A 24773-nucleotide genomic window follows, 5' to 3' on the forward strand; every position below is an offset into this window, starting at 1 on the left:
TCTAAAAGTTCGGTCTGCTATTAAAAATATCATTGTAGAAAATACAAAGATCTCATTTTTCTTCTTGACCTAGTATTTGAACCTAGGACTTCTGAATACGTATCCTCATAGTATAGCCACTAGACCAATAGGGCAGCTTCTTTTGATTATCAATCAATGAACAAACAAAAAACCTCGGGATGGAATATTATTAAATAATATGTCACGGTCTGTTGCTGTCAGAGGTTCTTCGCGTAAAAGGTTATGTATTGAATTGTCTGTAAATATATTAAATAAATTTAATAGTAATATAAAAGCTTTACAAAAAAAATTGTTGTCATTAAGAATCAATGTTATCATCCAGGCTTGTTGCCATGTCATAATATTGAATTTTTGGAAAGAAATACTTCTAAAAGTCAATATAAAAATAATCATCAAACAAAACATTAAGAAGGAAAATGTTTATATGTCAAAAATGTATAAAAATTTTATTTATTTTAATTACCCATATAGAACATTAGCTGTTCCCCGTGGTTCGGTCCACGTCAATTTTTTTCCGTTAATTACGTCCTGTATTTATCTAGGTCATCTAGGTAGGCCTATATCATTATCAAATTACATTTTGATCTATTCAATGGTTTTCGCGATGTGATTACAAACAGACAGATAGATTTACTTCGGCATTTATAATAGATATAATGATTAAAAATAATCTTCAAAATTATTTACTTGAACTCTCGACCACTTAAATAAGCTATAACATCCATACGTATATTGCAAATGTGAAAGTGAGTTTGTATGTTTGTCCTCATTTTACATTTTATCGCCTGAACCTAAACATCATTATAATCTTCATGATATATGAAAGTTAGTTTGCCAAGGTTGCCAAAAAAGAGCCAATATAATTATAATGTCCACCCTGCCAAATATACCTATGTATATCATCATAGTATATTGAAAATTTAACACATAGTATTCTAATCAAACATTGCGTATGCAAAAGCAGTGATGGACAACACGAACATCAATATGGACATCCGCTAAATGGCGACCTGTCGAAATAGTTAAGAGTACGAGCCAGTCAGAACCACTGCAATCATCCGACGGTTACCACTTGCAGCTAACGCACACACTGCGACGCGACCCGCGAAACTGACGCCGCGCGCGATTTGCAAATCGAAATTCGAATGCAAATTTTATTTTAGTGACAGATAAAAACGAGCCCTGGTAAAAAAAAAATAAACACAATAAGACGAATAAATTAAATATAATAATAATTCGGTTTTTATTTAGTGTTTGTGATGAAACTTGGTTGTGAATAGAATTTAAAAATTTAAAGGTAAGTTGAAACATGGTAAAACATTTTAATAACTTTAGTATTATTCGAATTTCTTTGTTTACATTGATACAACTGTACGAATTTAAATTCAAATTTGACGATCGGCGAAAGTAAAAGTTTATTTGCAGTTTTTGTACCACAAACCTACTTTAATTTGTTATATAAATAAGTTGATTTGCAAGAAATATCAATTGATTGTTGTACGCCAATTTCTTGCCGCTTTTTCTTTTCTTAAATTGATTTAATACATTCTGCGTTAACCTGTGGTAATTTTAATTATTCGATTTGTAAAGTGGAGCAATCAAATAAAATAATATAATTTATTGAATATAAATTGTTATCGAAATCATAAAAAGTTTTATTCACAACTTCTGAATAAGAAATCTAAATTTATTTTCGAAAGATTTCGAAGATTGTTTTTATATTTAAAAATAAATAAATACTTTTTGGATATCAGCTATTGTCATAACCACATTGTATTATTTTATGACTATTTAAGATGTATTTATCAGTTGACTTCAAAAAAGAAGGGAGTTCTTAACTGATCTTTATTTGCGTGTTCTCGTTCGATACATTCGCCGGTTGTCAACCGATTTGGATGTTTATTATTTCATATATTGGTTAGATTTGACATAAAAGTGTGCCAATTTAAAAAATCGAACTCCAGAATGTAAGATATATATGTAAAACTGGAATGACTTATCACTTGTTTCTGAATTTATCATTTTATGATTTAAACAAAAAAAAAAAAAATTACGTCGAAAAAAAAGTATATAGATGTTGCTTTACTCCAGTAAGATATTCATTTACATAATTTAAAAAAAAATCTTAAGAAATCTTAAGAATCTTTTGTTGCATAAATTAAAATGCAACAAAAAACATTTAAAGGTTAATGTTAACAACGCTGACCTATGCAAAAACTACTTTTTATGTAAAATATTTTAAACAAATATTAAATATTTTCGACAGATCTATCTTTTGACTTAATATGATTAAGAATATATCTTAATTCTTTTTTGCGCACGAGTAAAGTCAAAGGTACGTATTCTATTCTTCGTATTTGCAATATTGTTTGATTCCTTAACATTTTCGCTGTGAATTATAAACTCAAGACAAGCTTAATGTCAGATTAATTGCGTGCAACGAGCCATGAACGGACGGTCGTAACGTGTACATTTTTTATAAGTAAACTTATTTTTAATTTTCCCAAGTTTTCAGTCATCCATTATAATAGGAAAAGCATTATTTACGCTTAGACTTTTCATATTTATTCTAGCACTATAAAGTACTGACTCATTTCCGCACTGGGTGATGTTTTTATAAGTCGTTGGTTTATGTAAATAAATAAATATTGGTCAACATCACATACATTACTCTGATTCCAATGTAAGTAGCTAAAGCACTTGTGTTATGGAAAATCAGAAGTAACGACGGTACTTTTTCTACATCGACTCGGACGGGAATCGAACCCGGGACCTCGGAGTGGCGTACCCATGAAAACCGGTGTACACACTATTCGACCTCGGAGGTCGTCATACATACATTAGACAAGTGCCAATCGATTTCTCATACTGAGTCCTGTCAGTCCAATTCTGGTACGCCTTATCGCACGCAGATGTTATTTCGAAAGGCTTACGAATAATGTACATATACATAAACATATATAACTATTGAAAGCTGCAACAAATAATTGTTACAAATATTTGTCTAAATTTGATTCCACTGGTTACCAAGTTAAAGGGGCAATTTGTATATGGATTGTTTTTGGCTATCGCAAAAAAATATATATTCTTAAATCTTCATGACCGATTTTATGAGATAAATCGCATTCACTGGTGGATACAGATAGCGCAGCAGGAATGTAAGGAAGAAGTCACTACTGAGATTCATTGTCAGATAAGACGAGTACCACCCTCGCCTAAAATAAAGCACACGTGATCTTTACCCTTAGACTTCTTCTAAGTAATGATAGCATAGTGAAGTCAGTCATCAGGGTGTCATGGCTGCTCAGGGTTTTGGTATGACGAGATGATCGGTGGTAACTGTTGACAACAGTACATACGTTAATAAGAAGTGATAGCGTCTGTATTTTTTAGACTGTTTGTCTGACTTTTAGCTGGAAGACATTACTTTTTTATCATGTAATGGAAACCTTCAGAAGCCGGGGAACCGCGTTATTCTTATCCACTAACGCACTAGGGAATAGTGCGGGGGGGGGGGGGAGAGATCACTTTCGTATCCTAAGAAGAGCTTCGCCACGTTTCCGACGTTACGGCTTCTTTAATTCCGTCATTAGATAAAGAACGATGGGGGTAACGGGTGCACTTGCGAAAAGCGCAATTTGGTGTAACTATGTAGATGTAATCATGTTAACGTAAATAATTTCGACATACTGATATTGAAAAACAGCTCTACAATTACCTATACGTTGCTTTACTGTAAACTGTAATTTGTATATAATAGGTATATGGAAAAGGACCACCAGGTGGTAAGTGTTCACCACCACCCCCAGACATTAGCGCTGTAAGAAATATTAATCATACCTTACAACGTACCAACGCTCGAACAATCTTGGGAACTAAGATGTTATGATCCCTGTACTCGTTATTATAGTAGCTCACTCACCTTTCAAACCGGAACGCAAAAATAATAATTGTTGAACGTATGACAGCGTTTTTCATTCATTTATATAGTTTATTTTTTACCTAAATTGAAATAGTGTGACGATTCTTACAATAAATATTTTGTTATGACGGAAAATGATAATTTAAGATTAAATGAAACGCCACAGTGATGATGGTATCTGCTCCTAATAGTCTCCTCGTGGCCTTGTCCGCTATGTAGCCCGTCATTCCATTGTTGCCCAACTTCACATAGAAATAATATAATTGCACTACACTTTGTAATCATATAATTGTAAGCTTGTCATAATGTAACAAAGAATAAATGTAGGGTTTTATGATGGCTCGAAGACTGATACAGATTTCATTTACTTTTTTTATCTCTTTTGCTTGTATGTGCTTGTTCGTGTATGATATTGGTGTGTGTGTATTAAATATTGAACTTAAGTATGTACGAGTGAGTGGCTAAAATCTGTTCAAATATAATTGATTCCAATTAACATGCCTGTAGAAATTGAAACAAATAGTTTAATGAACTAAAACTAATAGGCTTCATGTAGCTGATTAAACATATTATTATAAATATATTTAGAAGAAAACACATATTAATATGTTATGTCCCTTGTGCCTGTAAGTGTAAGTACACTAGCTCATTCACCTTTCAAACCGGATCACAACAACACTAAAAATAAAATGAGGTTAACTCTCATTTTATTTTTTTAATTTATAATTAATATTACTAAATGTTTATTAAATTAATTTACATATATCAATTTTTTTTTTATTAATATAACATCCACATACATACATACATTAACAGCCTTTAAATTTCCCATCGCTGGGCTAAGGCCTCCTCTCCCTTTGCAGGAGAAGGTTTGGAACATATTCCACCACGCTGCTCCAATGCGCGTTGGTACACATGTGCCAGAATTTCGTTGAAATTAGACATATGCAGGTTTCCTCACGATGTTTTACTTCACCGTCGAGAACGAGATGAATTATAAACACAAATTAAGAACATAAAAATTCAGTGGTGCTTGTCTGGGTTTGAACCCGCAATCATCGGTTAAGATGCACTCGAGCTAAGGATTGGGCCATCTCGGCTCATATATATAACATCAACATTATCATATAAATTCATATTGAAAGACTACGCTTTATAGCTTGTCTCTTCTTAAATTACTTTTGGTATTCTTAAAATATTAACCTTAATAAGTGTGTATATACAGGGTTATTGGTAATTCGACGTATTCCCGTTAGGAGGTGATAGGGGTGACTATTTGCGATAATTTTAACTCCCATATGCATAATGCAAAAGTGAATCATTTTTGAGTTATCACCTTTTTTAGATTTTTTCAAAATAAGTCAAAAATGCAACTTGAAAAATTTATTTAAAAAAAAAGTATCAATTAAAATCTATTTTTTTCTTCTGATTTATAAAAACGAATAAACACTGGTTATTTGTCAAAATTAAAACAATAATTATCGGTCCAAATTTAAAAATGCGAGACGGAAAAAGATATCATTTCATTTTTTTTTTGATTATTGTTTGTGGTGTACAATAAAGTATATTAACAATTAACAATTTATGTATTGCATAGTCGTTGGATCGTAGTTACAATTAACAGTTACATACAATTACATGCTTTATAAACTAGTAAATATAAAGTGCTTATTAAAATCTAATAAGATATTCGGTAGGGTAACATTTTTATCTAATATTCATGTTCAAAAACAAATACTCCTGATATTTACACCAATCCATTATCTAATAATTAATTACAATAACAGATTTGCAGTATTATTTGTTCATTTGTCAAATTTATTATTGCAAATGTATACGGTTCTTTTCTAGAGCCGAAATGACCTTGAGAGTCTCGGCATCTGAAGCGTTAACCAAAGGTTAACCAAAATTCCACCAACCAGCAATATATAAATACATTTCATAAAGTTAAAGTCCACGGGCAGCGTTCTCTTAGTTCGATTGAGGTGATGTTGTGATCGCAGCATTATATAGGTTCTATAAAGGAAATAAACACAGTAAAAGCTCAATGGAGGTAGACGAAGATAGCTTTTGCACTCGACCTAAGATAGCCTGTTGTATCTCTATTATCTACATTTATACATTTATAGACAACCAAAAATTTTATACCGAGTTTCTCCGAATTTGCATCAATAAACAATGCCGATAGTTTCTGCAGTTTTATTCTGAGGAACAAATAATGACTCCTAACTGGGAGGTGTTAGGAGCTTAGGAAATATAATATTGTTTTACCATTCGAGAATCGTGGTAATTCTATCCGAATTAGACGTTCAAATTGAAAATTATACATTGTTATTTTTATTTTGGAAAAGTTTTTGATTAACGTACGTTTTCTTAATTTTTTTGTTTTCTTAGTTTTCCTTAGTAATAATACTACACTAGTGTATCGAATTGCCGTTCCGTTAGACTATGAGCACTCGCACACTTTTTCCGTTTTAAACTTCTTGTGTGGTTGAAGTAGGTATTCTACAGTTTAGTTTCCAAGGCCAAATTGGAGATAAATAAAATAAATGGAGCCTTTTTGCAAAAATATTATTTGAAAAAGGTTAGTTTGTTTCCCGAATACTACGAAAACACGGCTTTTTTTATTTGCACTTGCGAAAAGTTAGCACGTCATGCGTGAAAACTCATTGAATTAACATTAGAACACAAGGAACGGGGAAGTCCGAGAGTGTTATTAAAATATATTTTTTGTACAGAATAAATAATGATGATGAAATCATAAAAATTGTATATTTCCATTTCAACTCGATAGTTACCATGCAAATTATAATAAATTATAAAGTTGTTTAGCTCTACGAAATAGAAACGTTCTACACGCGTAAATATTGTATTTTAATTATAAGTACATTTAAATAATATTAAAGGAAAATAAATTTACACTTGTTATGTTGTTATGATAAATAATTATGATTTTAATGAAATACATATGCAAATTGATACATTAGCAATAAGTAGGTACGTGAACATTTTAAAAATGCAGATGAAAAGGAAAACATACGGCGTAACACATTTGTGAAAGGGCTTTGACTTAGGTGTGGCAATTTCTACGTTCCCATTAAACGCTACCAGCATTCTTCCGAATAGATAGCAAGCGCCAAGTATGTAAAAATATAGTTTTTATGATATTCACAATTAAACGATTTACATTAGCAGCCTGTATATTTCCCACTGCTGGGCTATGGCCTCCCTTGAGGAGAAGGTTTGGAGCATATTCCACCACGCTGCTCCAATGCGTGTTGGTGGAATACACATGTGGCGGAATTTCGTTGAAATTAGACACATGCAGGTTACCTCACGATGTTTTCCTTCACCGCCGAGCACGAGATGAATTATAAACACAAATTAAGCACATGAAAATTCAGTGGTGCCTGCTTGGGTTTGAACCCGAAATCATCGGTTAAGATGCACGCGTTCTAACCACTGGGCCATTTCGGCTCTAATTAAACGATTAGTATTTAATAAGAAATAAGATGTAGGTTAGTGTAGAAAATTTCAATCTATACATTGCTTACGGTTCGCATGACTTCAAAATTGATTTATTCAATTTAAACAATTTTTTTCGATGTGTAGCATTAAGTCACACCTTGATCGAGTCAGAGTCAACCATATCAAGGAATAACTTATATTAGGATTTGTCTGAGTTCGAAAGTAGTTAATATGTTCCGCTATTCGAAATGTTTAGGTTGTAGCGTTGAGACAGGCATTTATTTGTCAGTATTATAATATATTCTGACAAGTATATAAGCTGATATGTTCGTGATATTGCAAATGTATTAAGTATAAGTACTGTATGTGCTCATTAACTTTACTCACACATAGAACCATTTGTTGTATTGTTATGTGTGCAGTAGCGGTGGCCAGGTTTATCGGCCACGGTTATACATATATCGCGTACTAGTCTAATAAAAACTACATACACAAACACGAGCTACGACACTTGTTGGTGAAAAAAAAACTATTTCCATTGATGTTATAATCATATTTGTAGTCGATCGACCTTTTAAAGGTCAATAAACTTTAAATCTAATATTATGTGAGATATTTGTTTAATGTTTGTATGTATATTTTTTTAAGTTCTATAAGATAATTGGATAATTTCAATTATAATTTAATTCGAAAATTATCGACTATTACATAGAGGCAAAATCAAAATATTCTTTATACAAGTAAGCTCATGAAAGTACTTTTGAAGCATGTCATGTCATATTACAGTGCTGAATGTGAAGCTACCTCCGGTTCGAAAAATAATGCAGTTATCAATGGCAGACCATTCGAGACATTTTAATTGGCAGTTGGAGATGCGAAAAATATTTCTGTAAATCTGATTTGAGTTCATTACATAAGAAAAAATGTCTGAAAAATATAATATTACGATTCCAAGAAACGATAATCAATTCATACACATATGTATTAAAACATACAAACAAAAGTAAAGAAATTCTTTTCTTAAATAATATAATTATGTATAATCAAAATAAGATCATGAAAGGATATGTTGAATGATTCATATTAGTCTCATTTTCGGGCACACATTGCAACTGTAAAATTCTTGTAATGATTGTATATAGATTTGCATTAAATATAATTATTTTTTTTCATTGTTTTATATCGCAATTTGTATAGGTATTTAAAAACATATATGTATTAATTACAACGACACCGATTTTGAGTAAAACTGTAGAAATGATGACCTTGTCGAGTAAGATCACGACAGCGAGTGATCAGTGAATTTTGAAAAAGTGATAATCAACATTAACGTAAATCATCGTATTTCACACGTAAGATGTAACGAATGAGGAAAAAAAAAGAGTTCTTACAGAATACCACTGCAGTTCCCTATACATGGATACTAGACGATCTGAACGTGAATTCGTAAGAAACAAATGTGCCAACTTAATTTAATGGATGATTTTTGTTGTAGTCTTATCACTTATATTTTTGTTTCGTATGGGAAAATCCTGACAATAATTTGTTATAAGTTAAGTAATATATTAAAATGATATACTAAAAAAACCTTAACAAAAACTTTGCACATACGTGTTCGTTGGTAAGTCATGTTTATTACTTTGAATATGTGACGTAGTCAATTAATAAGTTAACACAACCTGAACAAATATGCTTGACCACAAGCATTGTATGTTTTATATATTAAAATTTGTATTAGCAAATAAATGGATTTATGTGTCTAAAACAACAGTTATTTAAGATATGGCAATATCGATTTGCATGTCTAAAATAAAGACCTAAAGTTTTAAATGATGTCTTCTGTTTTTTGCCTGACAACATACGGAAGATGTAGGTACTGTATGGATAAAAAAGTAGCTGATATGTTTTTTTTAATGACAATAGGCATGAGCTTGACGACACACATGCTTGATGTAAAGCAAAGACGAATCTTAGTTGTTGAAACGCGTTTTTCTTCAAAATGCCTATTCCTTGAAGTCACCAAAACTAACGGCAAGGTACATTATTAGCATGATAATATTTGATTTATATTAGAATATATATTAGTATATAAGAATTAATTCGTTGTAATGGAAATAACAAGTATTATAAATATATCTTGCGTCAGACATGCGTCAGAATTATTATAAAAACTTCGTAAATATTTAAAGTGTCCATTTAAATAGTTCGACCTGTTTATAATAATAGTGAACATTTTAAATAGTTCATTGCACTATACAATAGAATTATTTTTTTTCAAAGAAGACGACACTGGAGAACATTCAATTCCAGGATTACACTCCTTTATTAACTATAAACTACTACAATACCTATTGCTATCAATAGGATGTAAATATCACATTACAGCATCTTATTTTATTATACGACCTTTTGGATTTTTTCATTCATGATCACGACATAGTTGTTCATACATATAAATGTTGCGTTCAATTAATCAATGATCAGATAAATAATCTAGAAGCACTCGTTATTATGTATTATATGGTGTAAACAATACTTAAATATGGTATTCCTACTAAATACGTTGCAAACTCCTTATTCCAGTCATTATACACATTTTAAAATGCAAGTTAAAAACAAAGGCAAATTTTTAGATATTGTCATTGAAAAGTTTAACTTTAAATTGTTGACCAAGATTTCCTACGAGTTTTTTCCGCCATCTTGAAGAGGATATTTATTTTTTTTTGGAATAACTCGTTTCTCCGTCATGATACTAAAATTGTTATTGTATACTTTTTTGTCGCTTTAGGTATAAAAGTTGATAAATAAATAATGATTATTGTGTGTACAAGTATATTATTTTATAAAACCTGGAACTAAAGTTTTTATAGAACACACAGTACACACCAATACACACCGCGAATTTCCTGTGAATCGTTCAACGATTCTATTTAATTCTATTGGTTGTTTTGGATAAGACACAATGACTGCGGTTGATCGAAAATGTATGCATAGGTAATCATCTTTTTCATCTTCTTTAAATGCCAGAGTTGAACTGAACCATTGCAAAATATAATTTATAATTTCAGCTTTGTCACGAGGTATTATTTTGTTCGTGAACTTTAACTTTATTTATAATCGATTTTTAAAACACATTTCATTTTGTGTAGTATTATATTAGTTATAATAAATTTAATAACTATTCCATGTGTTTCAAAATGTGTGCTTTAAAGTTTTTTTTTTCAGTCAGTCAGTAACGTTAGCGTTATAATAAATGTCTAATATCCGCTTGAGGAAATTCGGCCGTGGCGACAAATCTTATAGATTGAATAGTGAGTTGGCCAAGAGATATTAAAGTATACCTACAAGTATACCTTATACCTACGCAATCGCAGGTGCTTACTTTTTATGCAACACGGAAGACAGATAAGGTACAGGAACAGCAACTTTTCGTGCTTTCCGAAGCATGGATATGTAACATTTATAAAATCCTAACTTGACGCGCTTGGGACACTCTGGGCTGCTACCGAGATTATATATACGAGTATATATGGCAATATTTGAGCCACCGGATCCGTTAAGCTAGCCTCTAAAATAACGAAGAAATAATATTTGTACATTTGCGCAACGATTGTGTATTATTTAATAAATGTAATACATAAAATACGAACTTTGATATATAGTATTACTATAATTTATAGTTTTGTTACAGTAATCAAATAACGGTGACAAGGCCACAGCAATTCTTGATACTTCAGACGTTCAAGTGAATGGATTGCCCTATGCAGCATTTGCGTTCTCTTTTCAGTGTTTTTTTTCAAAGTTCATTTAAATTAACTAAAGGTTATGCAGGTAGGCTATAATTAGGTTTCTGTTTGGACAAACGATAAGGGCATTGTCATTGCTTTGTGACAGCTATCGACGGAGAATGGTAGATTATTGTATTTATGACTAATATAAAACTGCAACGTGTTTGTCTACCAGAAATTAGTATTACAGCCCAATTCAAATGAAAAGGCTTCTCCAATTGAGTTTTGATTTTCATGTTTTTTTTTATAATGTAGTCGTGTTCTTACAAACTTTCCTTGTAGGTATATTTTAATTCTTTTAATAAAATCTATTTCTCTTTGATAAACGACACACGAAAACTGCTCCTATTAAGAAAATGAATAAAATGTCAACATTTTCAGCTGCAGGTATATATATGTCCACTGCCTGATATTGGTGGAATACTTGAGTATTAATTTTATTGTATATCCTGCTACCTAATATCCGGTTGACATTACAACTCTGTAATGTTCACATGTAAGGTCTATTTACCAATTAGATAAATATTATAATTAAATATCAGCTCGCTGTGCACATACACCGTCTTTACCGCGCGTCCATTTTATATTTTTCTCTTTTCCCGCGCTTTCACGATGTGTGTCACTTGAGATGACAGATGCATAAATACACAGATAATATATGTATATTTATATAAAATATAAATCTAATACTAATTAATATGTTATTATAAATCTGTGAAAAGATATCCAATACGATTCATATGCTAGTACACAATAGTTAACACGATGGCACATGAACAACCATTTCGTCACGTAACCTACTGGATCACCAGATTCTTATAAAATAAAAAGAAACAACGTTTACCATTCATAATATTAAGAACAGAAGTAACTCGTAAATGAAGCTTTGACAAATATCTTATGAAATGAAAGTACGTTAAGTTATTTTTTTTAAACAGTCATACTGAATGCAGATCCTTTCAAATTGGCTTCCCAACGACATTGACATAAGAAATTGCAAGTTAATTGAGAAAACGTAGACCAGACGAACCGCGTTATTAGTATGGATTAAGGTCAATTTTAAGGACTTAAATATGTCTTGGCGAACATTGAGTCATTAAAAATTATTGTCAAATATGTTTTTGAATAATTGTCTTTAATGACCAAGAAAGGTGCGGTCCGAGAGGATGTTTAGAGGAGTTATAACCCGACTGGTAATAGACAATTTATGAAAATTTAATAAATTATTAACTTCCATTGTCTAAATAATAAAATCAAAAAAGACGCGGCGATGTCGACTTTTTTTTCTACGTTACGATGTATAAAAACTTGGTTGGAAACAAGCATACTATAAGGAGATATCTCTAGATTTCTTAAATATAATTAATCTTTTTAGCAATAAGAATAGAACCCTATCATTTTGTAATAATTTTGTTAATTCTGTTATATAGGACTTTAAGATTATAATTTAAGTTAATGGGAAATAAATGTGCTTAATTTTTTAAAATATATCCGAAAACTCGGCACAGGGCTCGACATATAAAAATACTCTAATTGATTTAAATAAATGTATTTCAAAAACGATCAATCATGAACCAGTTAATTCCAATTTGTCCCTGTCGTGAACCCTTTTAAGACGCCCGTAATGATTTTTTATATAAATAAAAATGATTGCGCCATATTTATCGCCAGCCATCGAATCTAAGATTTATATTTGAATAAAAATATTTTGATTTGATATTAGAGAAACCACCTAGACTACATTGCAAAATTTTTTTTGATTCCTCAGGCAAAGCCAAATTGAAATTAATCAAAGTAGAGTTAAAAGAGCATTAAATAATAATAATGTATGTCTATTTAAAGGTGTCACCGTGTATGACTTGTTCTCGTTCTCATTAGACGACTTATGAGCACAAGGCAAACGTTCAGTCAAAGCGTGGGGCCATAGGCCCTTAACAAAATCGATTCATATTGATCTGAACTTCCATACCAGAATATATACCAGAATACTCGACATTATTATTAATTATGCGGCTTTATGACCGCGAAATTTATAAAACTTTACTTATCGCACAAAAACCATGGGTTTGGTTTAACTCCTCTCATATGATGATGAATTTAAAAAAATAGCATATGTCGTTCCCCGAGATTTCATGTAAATCGGCTGAGCGGTATGAAGAGGTAAGAAAAAATGTTCTATTTTGTCATTTAAGTTTCAGTTTAAGCATACGGGGAATGTATCTATCAAACAATCATGGACCATTAAAAAAAACTCAACGAGGATTTTGTAATATATGTATCTTATAACTTACATGCGGATCACGTTTAACTTTAGTATCGCATTTAAATACGACTTTATATAATTTAAATTGCTCCTTGTAACATAGCCAGAATAAACGTTAAGCACATTATGTTACATTTGACAGATTCTCTTTTCCGAATTGACCTTGATAAGGAACACGGAATCGGCCGAACGAGGCCATTTCAGTTTGTCATATTATAGTTTTTGTTGGCGCGCATTGTGGAGATGTCCTCAAGGTTCACTGTACAATATCTCTACATCCGTATATAAGATAATATATATATTCATATCGAATGATACGTATATTTTGCTTTATGTAAATTATTTAAGTAATTGTATAAAAATGTAATTTAATATTGCTCATGACTGCGAAAGGTAATGGTAAAAATGCTTGGAGCAGTACGGTATTAAATCCATATTTCAATTATATAGGCGGGAAATTAATCTTTGTTACATCAGTGGAGAAAATAAGACAGGGTGTTATATCTCTTAGAAATGTTTTTGCTTTATATACATTTAGACGATTGATGATTCTAAAGGTTCCACCTCTTTACCACAGTGGAATCTCAAGGCACAGGTTTGTTGCTTGGTGAAAAGATTGATTATTTATCGGAAAGTGTTCCAAGACTATTAGAGGGTTTCGTGTGCTATCGATTTTGACCTGACGTTGATAAATCTAGAAGTCCTTGTTAGGTGGTGTCTAACAAGACCCAATGGGCTCCCTAGATTTTTTTGAAATTATCTATAGTATCTGTAATATCTGAAATACGAAGAATTTAATTTTAAATTTGTAAACGAAAGCTTGTAATTTTATGTACAAAAGTCAAAAAACCAGAAAGGGTAACACTCAAAAACTATTAACATTTTCTTTACACCGATTCCCATCGTACCGAATAGAAATAGTAGCTTGGGTAGATATCATATGATGTTAAAGTCAGCAAATTTATAAATTGGGCTTGCACGTCTAATGTAACTTCCATACGAAAACAAAAAGAAAACTGTCTTTTATAGAAGCTAGTGTCAGATACAAGAGAATTAAACATTGACTAATTTATTGATATTATCCAAATATATTTTTATTTTAACATTTAGAGCTGGCCTTGAAAAAGTTCATCAAAAATGTATTCATCTAGAATTCAGCAAGCAGTGTAGATTTTTATGAAATCCTAATTGTAATTTTGTAACAATATTCCGTTACAAAACTAATACAGCTAGTAGATAATTCATATGTGAAAAAAACATCTCACTTGGAAAAATAAAAGACATTAATGTTATTGGTGATTTATTTAATTCAACTGCAATAGCATAGTCGATTTATCTTATTGTTCCATCATATATTTACCTACGTTTAATTTAAATGTAGGTATGGATACTTAGGCTGTATAGAACAGCAGGTTCAAATGGATTTACTTGGTGAATTGTAACATTGCCCGATGTAAGCATCAATTTCGTGTAAGTTAAGAAAGGTTGCGCTATCTTATGAATTATCAGCAACACTTCTGCAACGTTTCTTTTTGGAAAGGTATACAGAATATTAAACAGAATGTACCTTTACTTCATGGTCGCCAAAACTACCAATACCAAGTTGTATTGATTTCATTTTTATATTTAGGGTGGAAACAACTAGGGTGGAATAATTGCTTATAGTTAAATGGAAAATAAATTAAAAGTTCTATTTTGTTCTTCTCGTATCAATTAAATTGTCCATAAACAAATGTTATACAAACGGAAATGTATTCACAATTTTTTAGACCGCTGTATTTACTGAACCATTAAATTAAATTCCGTTGAATTGAACGTCAGCGTTTTATCATTGTTTTCTCAAAACATCCGTATCATGTCTACTTGTATTTAATATTTACAATACCTTCGACGAAATTATACATTGCTTTAACTAAAAATAACTACATACACAATACATACCTGGCTAGTGTGGTATTATGGTACTGAAGCATAATAAAAACCATTGCGACTAGGTTAAGCTAATTCTGGCCAATGTTCAAACGATAAATAAGTATGCTATAATCATGAGATGATTACCACGTCCGGCATTAGCTACATTAGTGCATTAATCAATTAAAGGTACAAATTTTTGTGATCATCGAGGCATTAGAAGTAGCTATGCACACATTAACTTTTTGTCCCCTCTGAAATATAACATAAGTCTAGTGTAACGAAATTTTAGGACAATAATTAAGGATAACTTTTAGGTATACTACTAATTGTTCTTTATTTGTTACAGATTTGTAAATCACAGTCATGATGGCTGATGAGAAAAATGTCGAAAATGGGAACAATTATGTCACAGAAAAACAAAACAAAATCAGCGGCAAAAAAAGTTTTATAAAAAGTAAAGAAAAAAATAAAGTGAAAAAGGATGATATAGACACTGAAAATTTAAAAGAACTAAATATATTTCAAAAAGCAAAACTTATGATGTCTCTCATAACAGTGGAACCAATTTTGGCTTGCTACGTTATGCCATCTGTTCTTTCAGCGTTGGCTACGCAGAATTTATATTTGGATAAAGCTTGTAGAGTTAATTTGGGCTTCGATCATCACATATGTGATGCTTTGACTAAAAGACAAACTGCCAACTATACATTTGAAGAAGAAGCAGTCCAAACGCTAGTAGCTTCTGTAGCTGGATGGAAAACAGTATTACAATCATTTTTACCCTGTGGAATATTAATATTCCTCGGAGCCTATAGTGATAGAGTTGGGCAAAGAAAGTTTTGTATGCTTTTGCCTATTGTTGGAGAATTCTTAACTAGCATAGGTCTTATTATTAATACATATTTTTTTCACCAATTACCGGTTGAGGTTGCTGCTGTAACAGAAGCGATATTCCCAGCCTTAACTGGAGGCTGGTTTACTATGTTCATGGGCGTATTTAGCTACATAGCGGATGTTACGACGGAGGAACAAAGAACGTTGCGGATTGGAATTGTTAATCTATTCTATTCTGTGGGAGTGCCATTGGGTGCAGCTCTTAGTGGAATATTGGTTCGAAAAATTGGTCTATATGGTGTATTCTCCTTAAGTGCCACTATTTACGTGCTGAGTTTCTTATATGGCTACTATAGAATCGTGGAAGTCAAAAGAACCGATCTTAATGTGGTATGTATATTTTATGGACTAGTATAAAATAAAGTAAAACTCGTATTGTATAGTTTTATATTAAAAAAAAAAAACATCAACTACGTTTAAAGTATTAAAGTAATTTTTTTTTTAATTATTTGTAATAGATTTGTGTTTCTTTCGCCTGAATGAATTGAATTTAAAATATGTTTACACTTCATGAATCAATTTTTAAAATCCTTATTTTATAATACAATTCTTTAAAAATATTAGGTACTTACTTGAAAATGTAGCGTTTATTTATAATAATTTACATTAACATTAAATGCATATCGATATATCTTACTAGAAATCGTTGAATATTAATATGAATATATATCACTTGTATCGTTTTGCTGGGTAATATTTCGCTTACGTAATAAATCGTTCCAACTTTCACTAATTACAGCAACTATGTAGTTAGAAGTATTTATGGCAGAAGAAAAGAAAATGTAGGGAAATTAGAAAGTGGTTTTCTGTTTTACGAAACGTAAATGAACTGAATATATTAATAAAAAACCAGCGCTGGCACATCGTATTAGAATTTGTTTTGAAAAAAAAATGTAAAAAAATGCAAGAAGTTAAATAGGAAAAAGATACGGCCATGAATAATTGGCGTTGCATCTTCGGTTACATAATAGGCTACGAGTTCAATGACTAAATCAGATCATCGAGCGTAACAATAGAAAAAGTCCGTCAACTTGACCCACTTCGGTGTCAATCTCGCTTGAAAGGAAGGACAGTTGGTAAATGATATGCTCCCGGAATGTATTATTTACCAATAGTGGTAGTATACTAGATAATTAATCATTTGGTTCAATGGTTCTGACATTTTAAATGTTTTCTACCTTTTTTATGGGACAACGACCTCCGTGGTCGAGTAGTGTGTACATCGGTTTTCATGGGTACGCCACTCCGAGGTCTCGGGTTCGATTCCCGGCCGAGTCGATGTAGAAAAAGTTCATCAATTTTCTATATTGTCTTGGATTTAGGTGTTTGTGGTACCGTCGTTACTTCTGATTTTCCATTACAGAAGTGCTTTAGCTACTTACATTGGGATCAGAGTAATGTATGTGATGTTGTCCAATATTTATATTTATTTATTAAATATAAAATGGTGAAGAGCTTAAGATCTTAACGATACAATACAGAATAAGTAAGAAGGGTATTTTAAGAAAATACTCGTACTAGATTATATTGCTTAAATTGAGCTCTAGCACGATAAAGACTTCTATTAACTAACTAAGTGTACCTATATAGTTTTGTACGGATATCATGAGAAACGTATTGTTTTTTTTTTATATTTGTAAAAGCTACTTAAGGCTATTAATTAGTATTTTTTCTGAGCTCGACATTCTAAGAAAAACAATAGAATAAGGTCACTGATACTTATCTAATGTAACCACTTATCACCTCAAGAGGATCTCGAATAGACATAATTGCAGTAATATCCTTTAGTCGATTGTTTTATGAGAATTTATTTCAATTAAATTTTAATGTAACTGCATCTGCAGTACACTGAGAGTTATAAAATGACTTTAGTAAGATTAAAAAGTTATCTGATACTTTTAAATTTATCTGATAAATTGTAAAAATCACAATTTATTGAACTATTTAGTTGTAAACTGTATTTGGTGTAACTGTCTTTGATGCTCCATAACAACCAAACCAACCGAACCTACTTGGTGGTAAGGCTTTGTGCAAGCCCGTCTGGGTAGGTACCACCCACTCATCAGGTATTCTACCGCAAAATAACAGTACTCTGTATTGTTGTGTTCCGGTTAGAAAGGCGAGTGAGCCAGTGTAATTACAGGCACAAGGGACATAACATCTTAGTTCCCAAAGTTGGTTATGCCTGTTGGTGGCCTATGCGCCATAGGTGATGAAAGGAATGGTTAATACTTCTTACACGCGCCTTTGTCTATAGGCGATGGTGACCGCTTACCATCAGGTGGCCTATATGCTCGTCCGCCAACCAATGACAAAAAAAAAAACCTTGTCTGAACGGGCCTTAATATACAAACAGAAACAGGCATTAAGGGATTTACGGAAAAATACTGATACAATAATTAGACGCTGGTAGAATGTTTTCCGTCAGTTTGACAGAGAAGGTTCCTGGCCAAAAAAAAACCAAGATTTCTATATATTTGTATTTCAAAACAAATGTTTTATGGGCTGTTATTGTATCCGTATGAAGATGAGAAATACATATTTAACTATTTATAATTATTTATTTCGAAATATATTGTTCAGCTGTGTCCGTATCACTAGTTTTAATAAAGATTCCGTTAAAATAAATTACTGTCATAATATTATCTTGTAATGATTTTACAAACTGTAAACTTAAAAATTGGTAACAACATTTTTTTAAATATTGAATGTTTTTTTTTTTAGAAAAAGACCAATAATTGTTGTGAATGGACGCGAGATTTCTTCGACACGCGTTACGTGAAAGATACTCTGATGGTCGCCTTCAAACGTGGTCCAAACAATAGGAGATTAAGAGTTATTATGCTTGTGGTTGTCTTGTGTGTTGTAATTGGACCAATATACGGTAAGTTGCAAATGATTGGCTTAATGGAGTAACCCTGATAGTTTGGATCTGATTTTGCCGAAAATAGGTGTAAATAAATAGGTCTAAATATTTGGAAAGCGCATTTAATGCATTCAAATTGATATAAATTAATTAATCTACTATGAGATACATTTGAGGTGCTTAAATTTAGATTGTTATATTCTAAAGGTATGGAAAGGTCTATGAATAATAACTGACTACCATTTTTGTACCGTATGTAATTGTTTTGTGGGCTTGTATGTCAACAATTATGATCCATAAAATTCGTACGTGAATACTCAAATATACTTCATACTGTATTACTTTATTATTAACATATTGTTTTAAATCGTATACAGATACGCTTTAATTATAATAAGTAGATTAAAGTAGTATTCTTTAAAAGTAAAAAGTATCGTCTATCTGTTTAAAAGTCAAAAGTCTCGCCTATCCATTTGATAAAATATTATCCTTGTAATATCAATTGAACGTATTTTGCAACGTAACGCGACTCTCGACTGTCCACAATTTCCTGCTATTGATACCCGCAAATTGCGTCATTCACGTACGCTTTGCTATATTTGAAAAGGTGAAAAAAATCCATGACTGAAAAAAAAAATGTCTTGATAATTAATATTTCAATTACTGTAGATAAATTGGATCGAATAGTTCCTTAGCTCGAGTACGATTGTATATACATATTATATTTAGGTTATTTTCTTATAGTGCATTGTGCACTTTTCTATCAAAGATCTAAAAATAATTTTTGATCTATTTGATTAAGATCAAAATATTTTAATAAACTTTAATTGATTTAATATATAAGTTTAGGTATTAAAACTGAGTAGCTGTATTATAATATGTGTTTAAACATTTCAGGGGAGATATCTGTGATGTACTTGTTCACAAGATACCGATTCAACTGGAACGAAGTGGATTTTAGCATGTTTTCTACTTATGCTATGTGCACTTCTCTAGTGGGTACGTAATATGACGATAATATGCCTATTGAGATTCTAACAAAGCCTCCTTGTCGACTCTTCAGTGTACATTGTATTGCGTAACCTCCAACCTGCGATACTTATAACAAAGTATTATTGTTATTATGTTTTCGAATGACCTAAGTCATATAATGATATAATAATAAATAATGAATAGAGATTGTATCGCATCGTAACGATATTGTATTTTTATTTACACTAAGATTATTACGATTTTAGCCATTATCCCCATTTTCATCATACATAGGTATATCTTCATCGAAATGAAAATGTTGTACCTTTCTTATCTGTACTAATATCATAAAGCGGTAAAATTTGTCAGTATTATACATTATTTATATCATACTATATATACTAATAAGCTGTACCCGTGTAAAGCCGGGGCGGTCGATAGTTTTTGAATTTAAATACGATGATTTAAAAGTTGTTCGATTAAATATTCGATTCGAACAATGATTGTGGACGTGTCACATTTTATAATTGAATTAATTCTATTTTAAATTGAAATTGTTTTAATATTTTACGTTAAAGGAATGCTTAAACTTACTATGACTTGATAATAATGTATTTATATAATGAACGTTTGCATACTTCACAGGGACGCTTTTTTCCGTCGGCGTGTTCAGCCATCTGTTAAAATTTGACGACGCCATAATTGGAGTGATCTCTTGTACGAGCAAGATATTATCTGGTTTTATGTACGCCTTCTCAACAAAGACTTGGCAAATATATATAGGTAGGAAAATTCTCATATATTTTTATTTGCAATTTTTTATTTAAGTATTTAAATTAAAAAAAACAGCTTAAAAATAAATTTCTACCGGTTTACTTAAACTAACATTTTTCGAATAACCATGCTGTCAAGGTGAAAAGTAAATTTAAAAAATTGTGAATGTATTATAAATTTATACTTATACTTATTTATACTTATCTTAAACAGATAATAGCCTAAAGATTGAAATACTTAGTGTTCAAACTTGATGTAACCTAATCATTGATTCTTTGCCTTTTTAGCCCCACTTATTGAAATTTTTAATGGCACTTCCTTTATTGCAATGAGGTCGATGGTTTCGAAGTTAGTGGAGAAAGACGAATTAGGTGAGCAATAATTTTAATTAACTTAAATCTAATATAATACTCTAATATTCCATCTTATAAGTAGAACATCATAATTTGATACAATTTCAACATTGTCGTTAGAATGAAAATGTATTTACTTTTAACCGTTTTGCTTTACTTACTTTGGATACATTACTTTAGAAACAGAAACAAAATTTGGTGAACTCAAAATGGGAGACTCACTAATGAAGTCAAATATAAATTAAATATCGTAATTGTTACTTATTTTTAGGAAAGGTGAACTCTTTCTTCGGCGTGGCAGAAGCGATGATGCCGTTGGTATACGCTCCGATGTACACCACGGTATATACTGCGACTTTGAAGACCTTCCCTGGAGCCTTCTTCCTTCTCGGTGGAGGGCTAACTGTGCCCGCTGTACTTATATTCTTGTGAGTATCATATTCTTTTAATTAAATGTGTAAACCCATTATTTTAAGAAAAACAAGCTTTTGTAATATGCAAAAATACAAATCGATAGAGTCAATAAAGTCATTATTATATTGTTATGACTACAGAATTATTGTCTCGTTTAACTACTTATTATTATTACAGTGCCCTCCGGCACATACCTTACTTTAACATAGCCATTGGTGTACTGAACTTTACTAATTTGCTTAACATAAAAATACATTGTCATTGGAAATGAACTAAAGTGACTTCAAATCCGTTTGTGAAGGGAAAGTGATTCTAATTCAGCTTGTATGAAAAATATAACTCTCAATTATTTTATTTTTAATAATGTAAATTATATTACTGTGGTAGGGATATGAGCAAGCACATCTTGGTAGGTTCCATGCTACCGTTACCGTTTCGTAAGAACTCCGCGTATTGGTGGAATAAGTTCCACGTACTGCGACATTTAAATGCTACATATTACTTTACTTTACTTTTAAATATAATTCCAGATGGTTGTATATGGCAAATAAGAAGCATAGTAATGCAAACGCTCAACAAAAGGCTACAGAGAATCCAATCCCAGACGAAAAGTCCGAAAAGGTTGGCATTGAAAATAAAGCTTTTGAAACTGAAGAGAAAAATAAAATATCTTCTAAAACAGAAGACACAGATAAGAAAGAACCAGAAAATGAAGACATTAACACTAGTCAGTCGCAAATTGAAATGGGCTTTACAGAGAGTATGCTTTGTACCAGTAAATTGTAGCACATAAATTTACTGTACCAAATCCGAATTTATCTACCTGTTAACGTGTAAATATGGCGACTTGGCGGTCCTGATCGCCTTCATAGCGCAGTTTAACATAAACTATCAGTACCGAACTAAACAAAGCTTACAGTTTTAAAATGTAAATTATTGTACATTTTGCTGTATACAGTATTAAAACTTAAGCATCCATTCTAACTATATGTTACAATATTGATATAGTTTCAAGAATTTCGTCCTCGTGACTGATAATAGAAGGCAATTGCTTAATTTCATTTTAGAATAACCCGCTTTTGACTATTAATATTAGTTATTAAAGTGACAAGAGGCTCTTAAAATATAAAACAAACTGATTTAGGCTAGCTAACAAAGTTGAAAAAAAGAGCAATGAGTCTTATCAGGTGTAAGCTAACGGTGAGATTATCATTTATCATCATTGTTTTAATTATAAAGAGAAACCGTTGCTTGAGTTTGAAGTTCTTCGAGCCTGTAGCCTAATTATGGTGCGGTTTTGTAAAACAATTCAAATGCTAAAGTTAATCGGATGATGACATTGTGGTTTGTCAAACACGACCGATCCAGTTGAAAAGTTAAGAAAAATGGAGGCTGTTTTGCAAAACACTACCAATCCTTGCATAAGAATGAAGGATATTCCTTATTTATTAATTATTCCTATATTGTACCATTTCTCCATTCCATTCTCTTACTTTCCGGTGCAATAATATTCATCTAAAGTAGCTCATATTTTACAAAACCTTACGAACATTATATATTTTTTCAAGTGTGTGCATGATAGTAATGAAAAATCTTCGTAGGAAAATATGGGTCATATCTCTACTGAAAAAATAATAATAACAAAAATAATAACCAAGTTACATAACAATCTTTTCCATTTATAATTTTATTATGACTAATAAAAGTAGCAGTAATTGAGAGACAAAACAAATTACTTATGTAATATACCCACCTAATTGTATTTATTTTTGTGGTCGCAACTTTAAAAAAGTATCTATATTAATGCAATACACAATAAACAGTTAATAAAACTATATATCTATTATGGTAAATTATAATTAAAAAGTTAATTTTTAAGGTTATCGTCGACCATTTATGTTTTGGCACTATAATGAAATTACTTATTCAGTAGTTATTTTTTTTGACGTTTTAGAATTATTTTCTGCAATAATTTTATTTAAGAGAAATAATCAAAAATAGGTCTGTGATAATTCTATGGAAGCTAAAATATGTATTATATTGAAGATATAGTTATTAGGTACTGTAATTCATTTATGACTGTGATGGGAATCAATAATTTTATTCAATGAAATTATTTATATATTATTGTATAATACATTTTTTATATATTAGGTACTTCTGTGATTCTAATTATGTAAACATATTTTAAATATATTTAAATTTAGGTACTTAAGATATTAATTATTTGATATTTTTATTATAAAATATGTAAGTTTATAGATAGTCTAGTAATGGATTATTCAAATGTTGTTACAATTTAAGTACTTATAAAATGACCATTTTAAATATAGGCGTCTAACTTAAGTTCAAATAAATGATTTGTTTTTAATGGTTTTTTTTTTTGTTTTTTTGATATGAAACGAAATTGAAATATATTGCCTTAGGTAAATGTTCCAAATATTTAATTATTCGAAGTAATTTTGAGGAAATACAAAATTTTTGAAATATCTTACATGTATGTACTTGTTCCCCTGCCTTTGCGCAAGCTCGTTTGGGTAGTTTGAAACCACCCACTAAACCGCCAAACAGTATAGTATTGTTGTGGTTGGAAGGGTGAGTGAGCTAGTGTAACTACAGTCACAAGTGAAATGGCATCTTAGATCCCAAGGTTGGTGGAGCATGGCTAATGTAAGGAATTGTTAAAACTTCTTAATGCGCCAATGTATATGGAGGAGGGTTAGGTTAGGTGATCTCTTAGCATCACGTGGCCCATTTGGCCGTAAACGTAACAATACAATAAAAATTTTAAAAAAATTTGAGCAATTATATTTTATTGCCGTATTGGGTTGGCCTAAATAAAACTAATAGAAAAAGATCTTCAATGGCAAAGAAATGCCTATAACAGTATTAATAAAATATATCAATGCGTTTATCTACAACAGTTAGTTGCTGTAGCCATAGTCAAGTACATTCTTTTGAAAAAAATAAAGTTTCAATCATATCTATTAATTAATGGATATTCATATTGGAATATATTGTACATCATATGTGCCCGGCGGTGAAGGAAAACATCATGAAACATGTGTATCCACCAACCCACGTAGGAGATAGTTACAGTGCAGTACAGTAACATTAAAAAAGA

At 31.1% G+C, this 24773-nt stretch overlaps 1 protein-coding gene across 1 annotated transcript; it reads left to right on the forward strand.

Moving 5' to 3' along the window:
- Positions 1 to 1054: 1054 nt before the first annotated feature.
- Positions 1055 to 22811, forward strand: LOC113393062 (probable peptidoglycan muropeptide transporter SLC46). The gene is made up of 8 exons (XM_026629756.2): positions 1055 to 1318; positions 15723 to 16600; positions 18995 to 19154; positions 20034 to 20135; positions 20754 to 20891; positions 21170 to 21253; positions 21507 to 21663; positions 22180 to 22811. The coding sequence occupies exons 2-8, from the start codon at positions 15740 to 15742 to the stop codon at positions 22433 to 22435; spliced, it is 1758 nt and encodes a 585-aa protein (XP_026485541.1). The 5' UTR covers positions 1055 to 1318; positions 15723 to 15739; the 3' UTR covers positions 22436 to 22811.
- The last annotated feature ends 1962 nt before the right edge of the window (positions 22812 to 24773 follow it).

This window comes from Vanessa tameamea, chromosome 12, assembly GCF_037043105.1.
Source record: "Vanessa tameamea isolate UH-Manoa-2023 chromosome 12, ilVanTame1 primary haplotype, whole genome shotgun sequence".
Classification (NCBI taxonomy): Eukaryota; Metazoa; Arthropoda; class Insecta; order Lepidoptera; family Nymphalidae; genus Vanessa; species Vanessa tameamea.

Coding starts and splice junctions, on each gene's coding strand:
- LOC113393062 (XM_026629756.2), top strand. CDS start 15,740: ATGATGGCTGATGAGAAAAATGTCGAAAATGGGAACAATTATGTCACA. Junction 16,601..18,994: donor AAAGAACCGATCTTAATGTG/GTATGTATATTT, acceptor TTTTTTTTTTAG/AAAAAGACCAATAATTGTTG. Junction 19,155..20,033: donor TGTAATTGGACCAATATACG/GTAAGTTGCAAA, acceptor TAAACATTTCAG/GGGAGATATCTGTGATGTAC.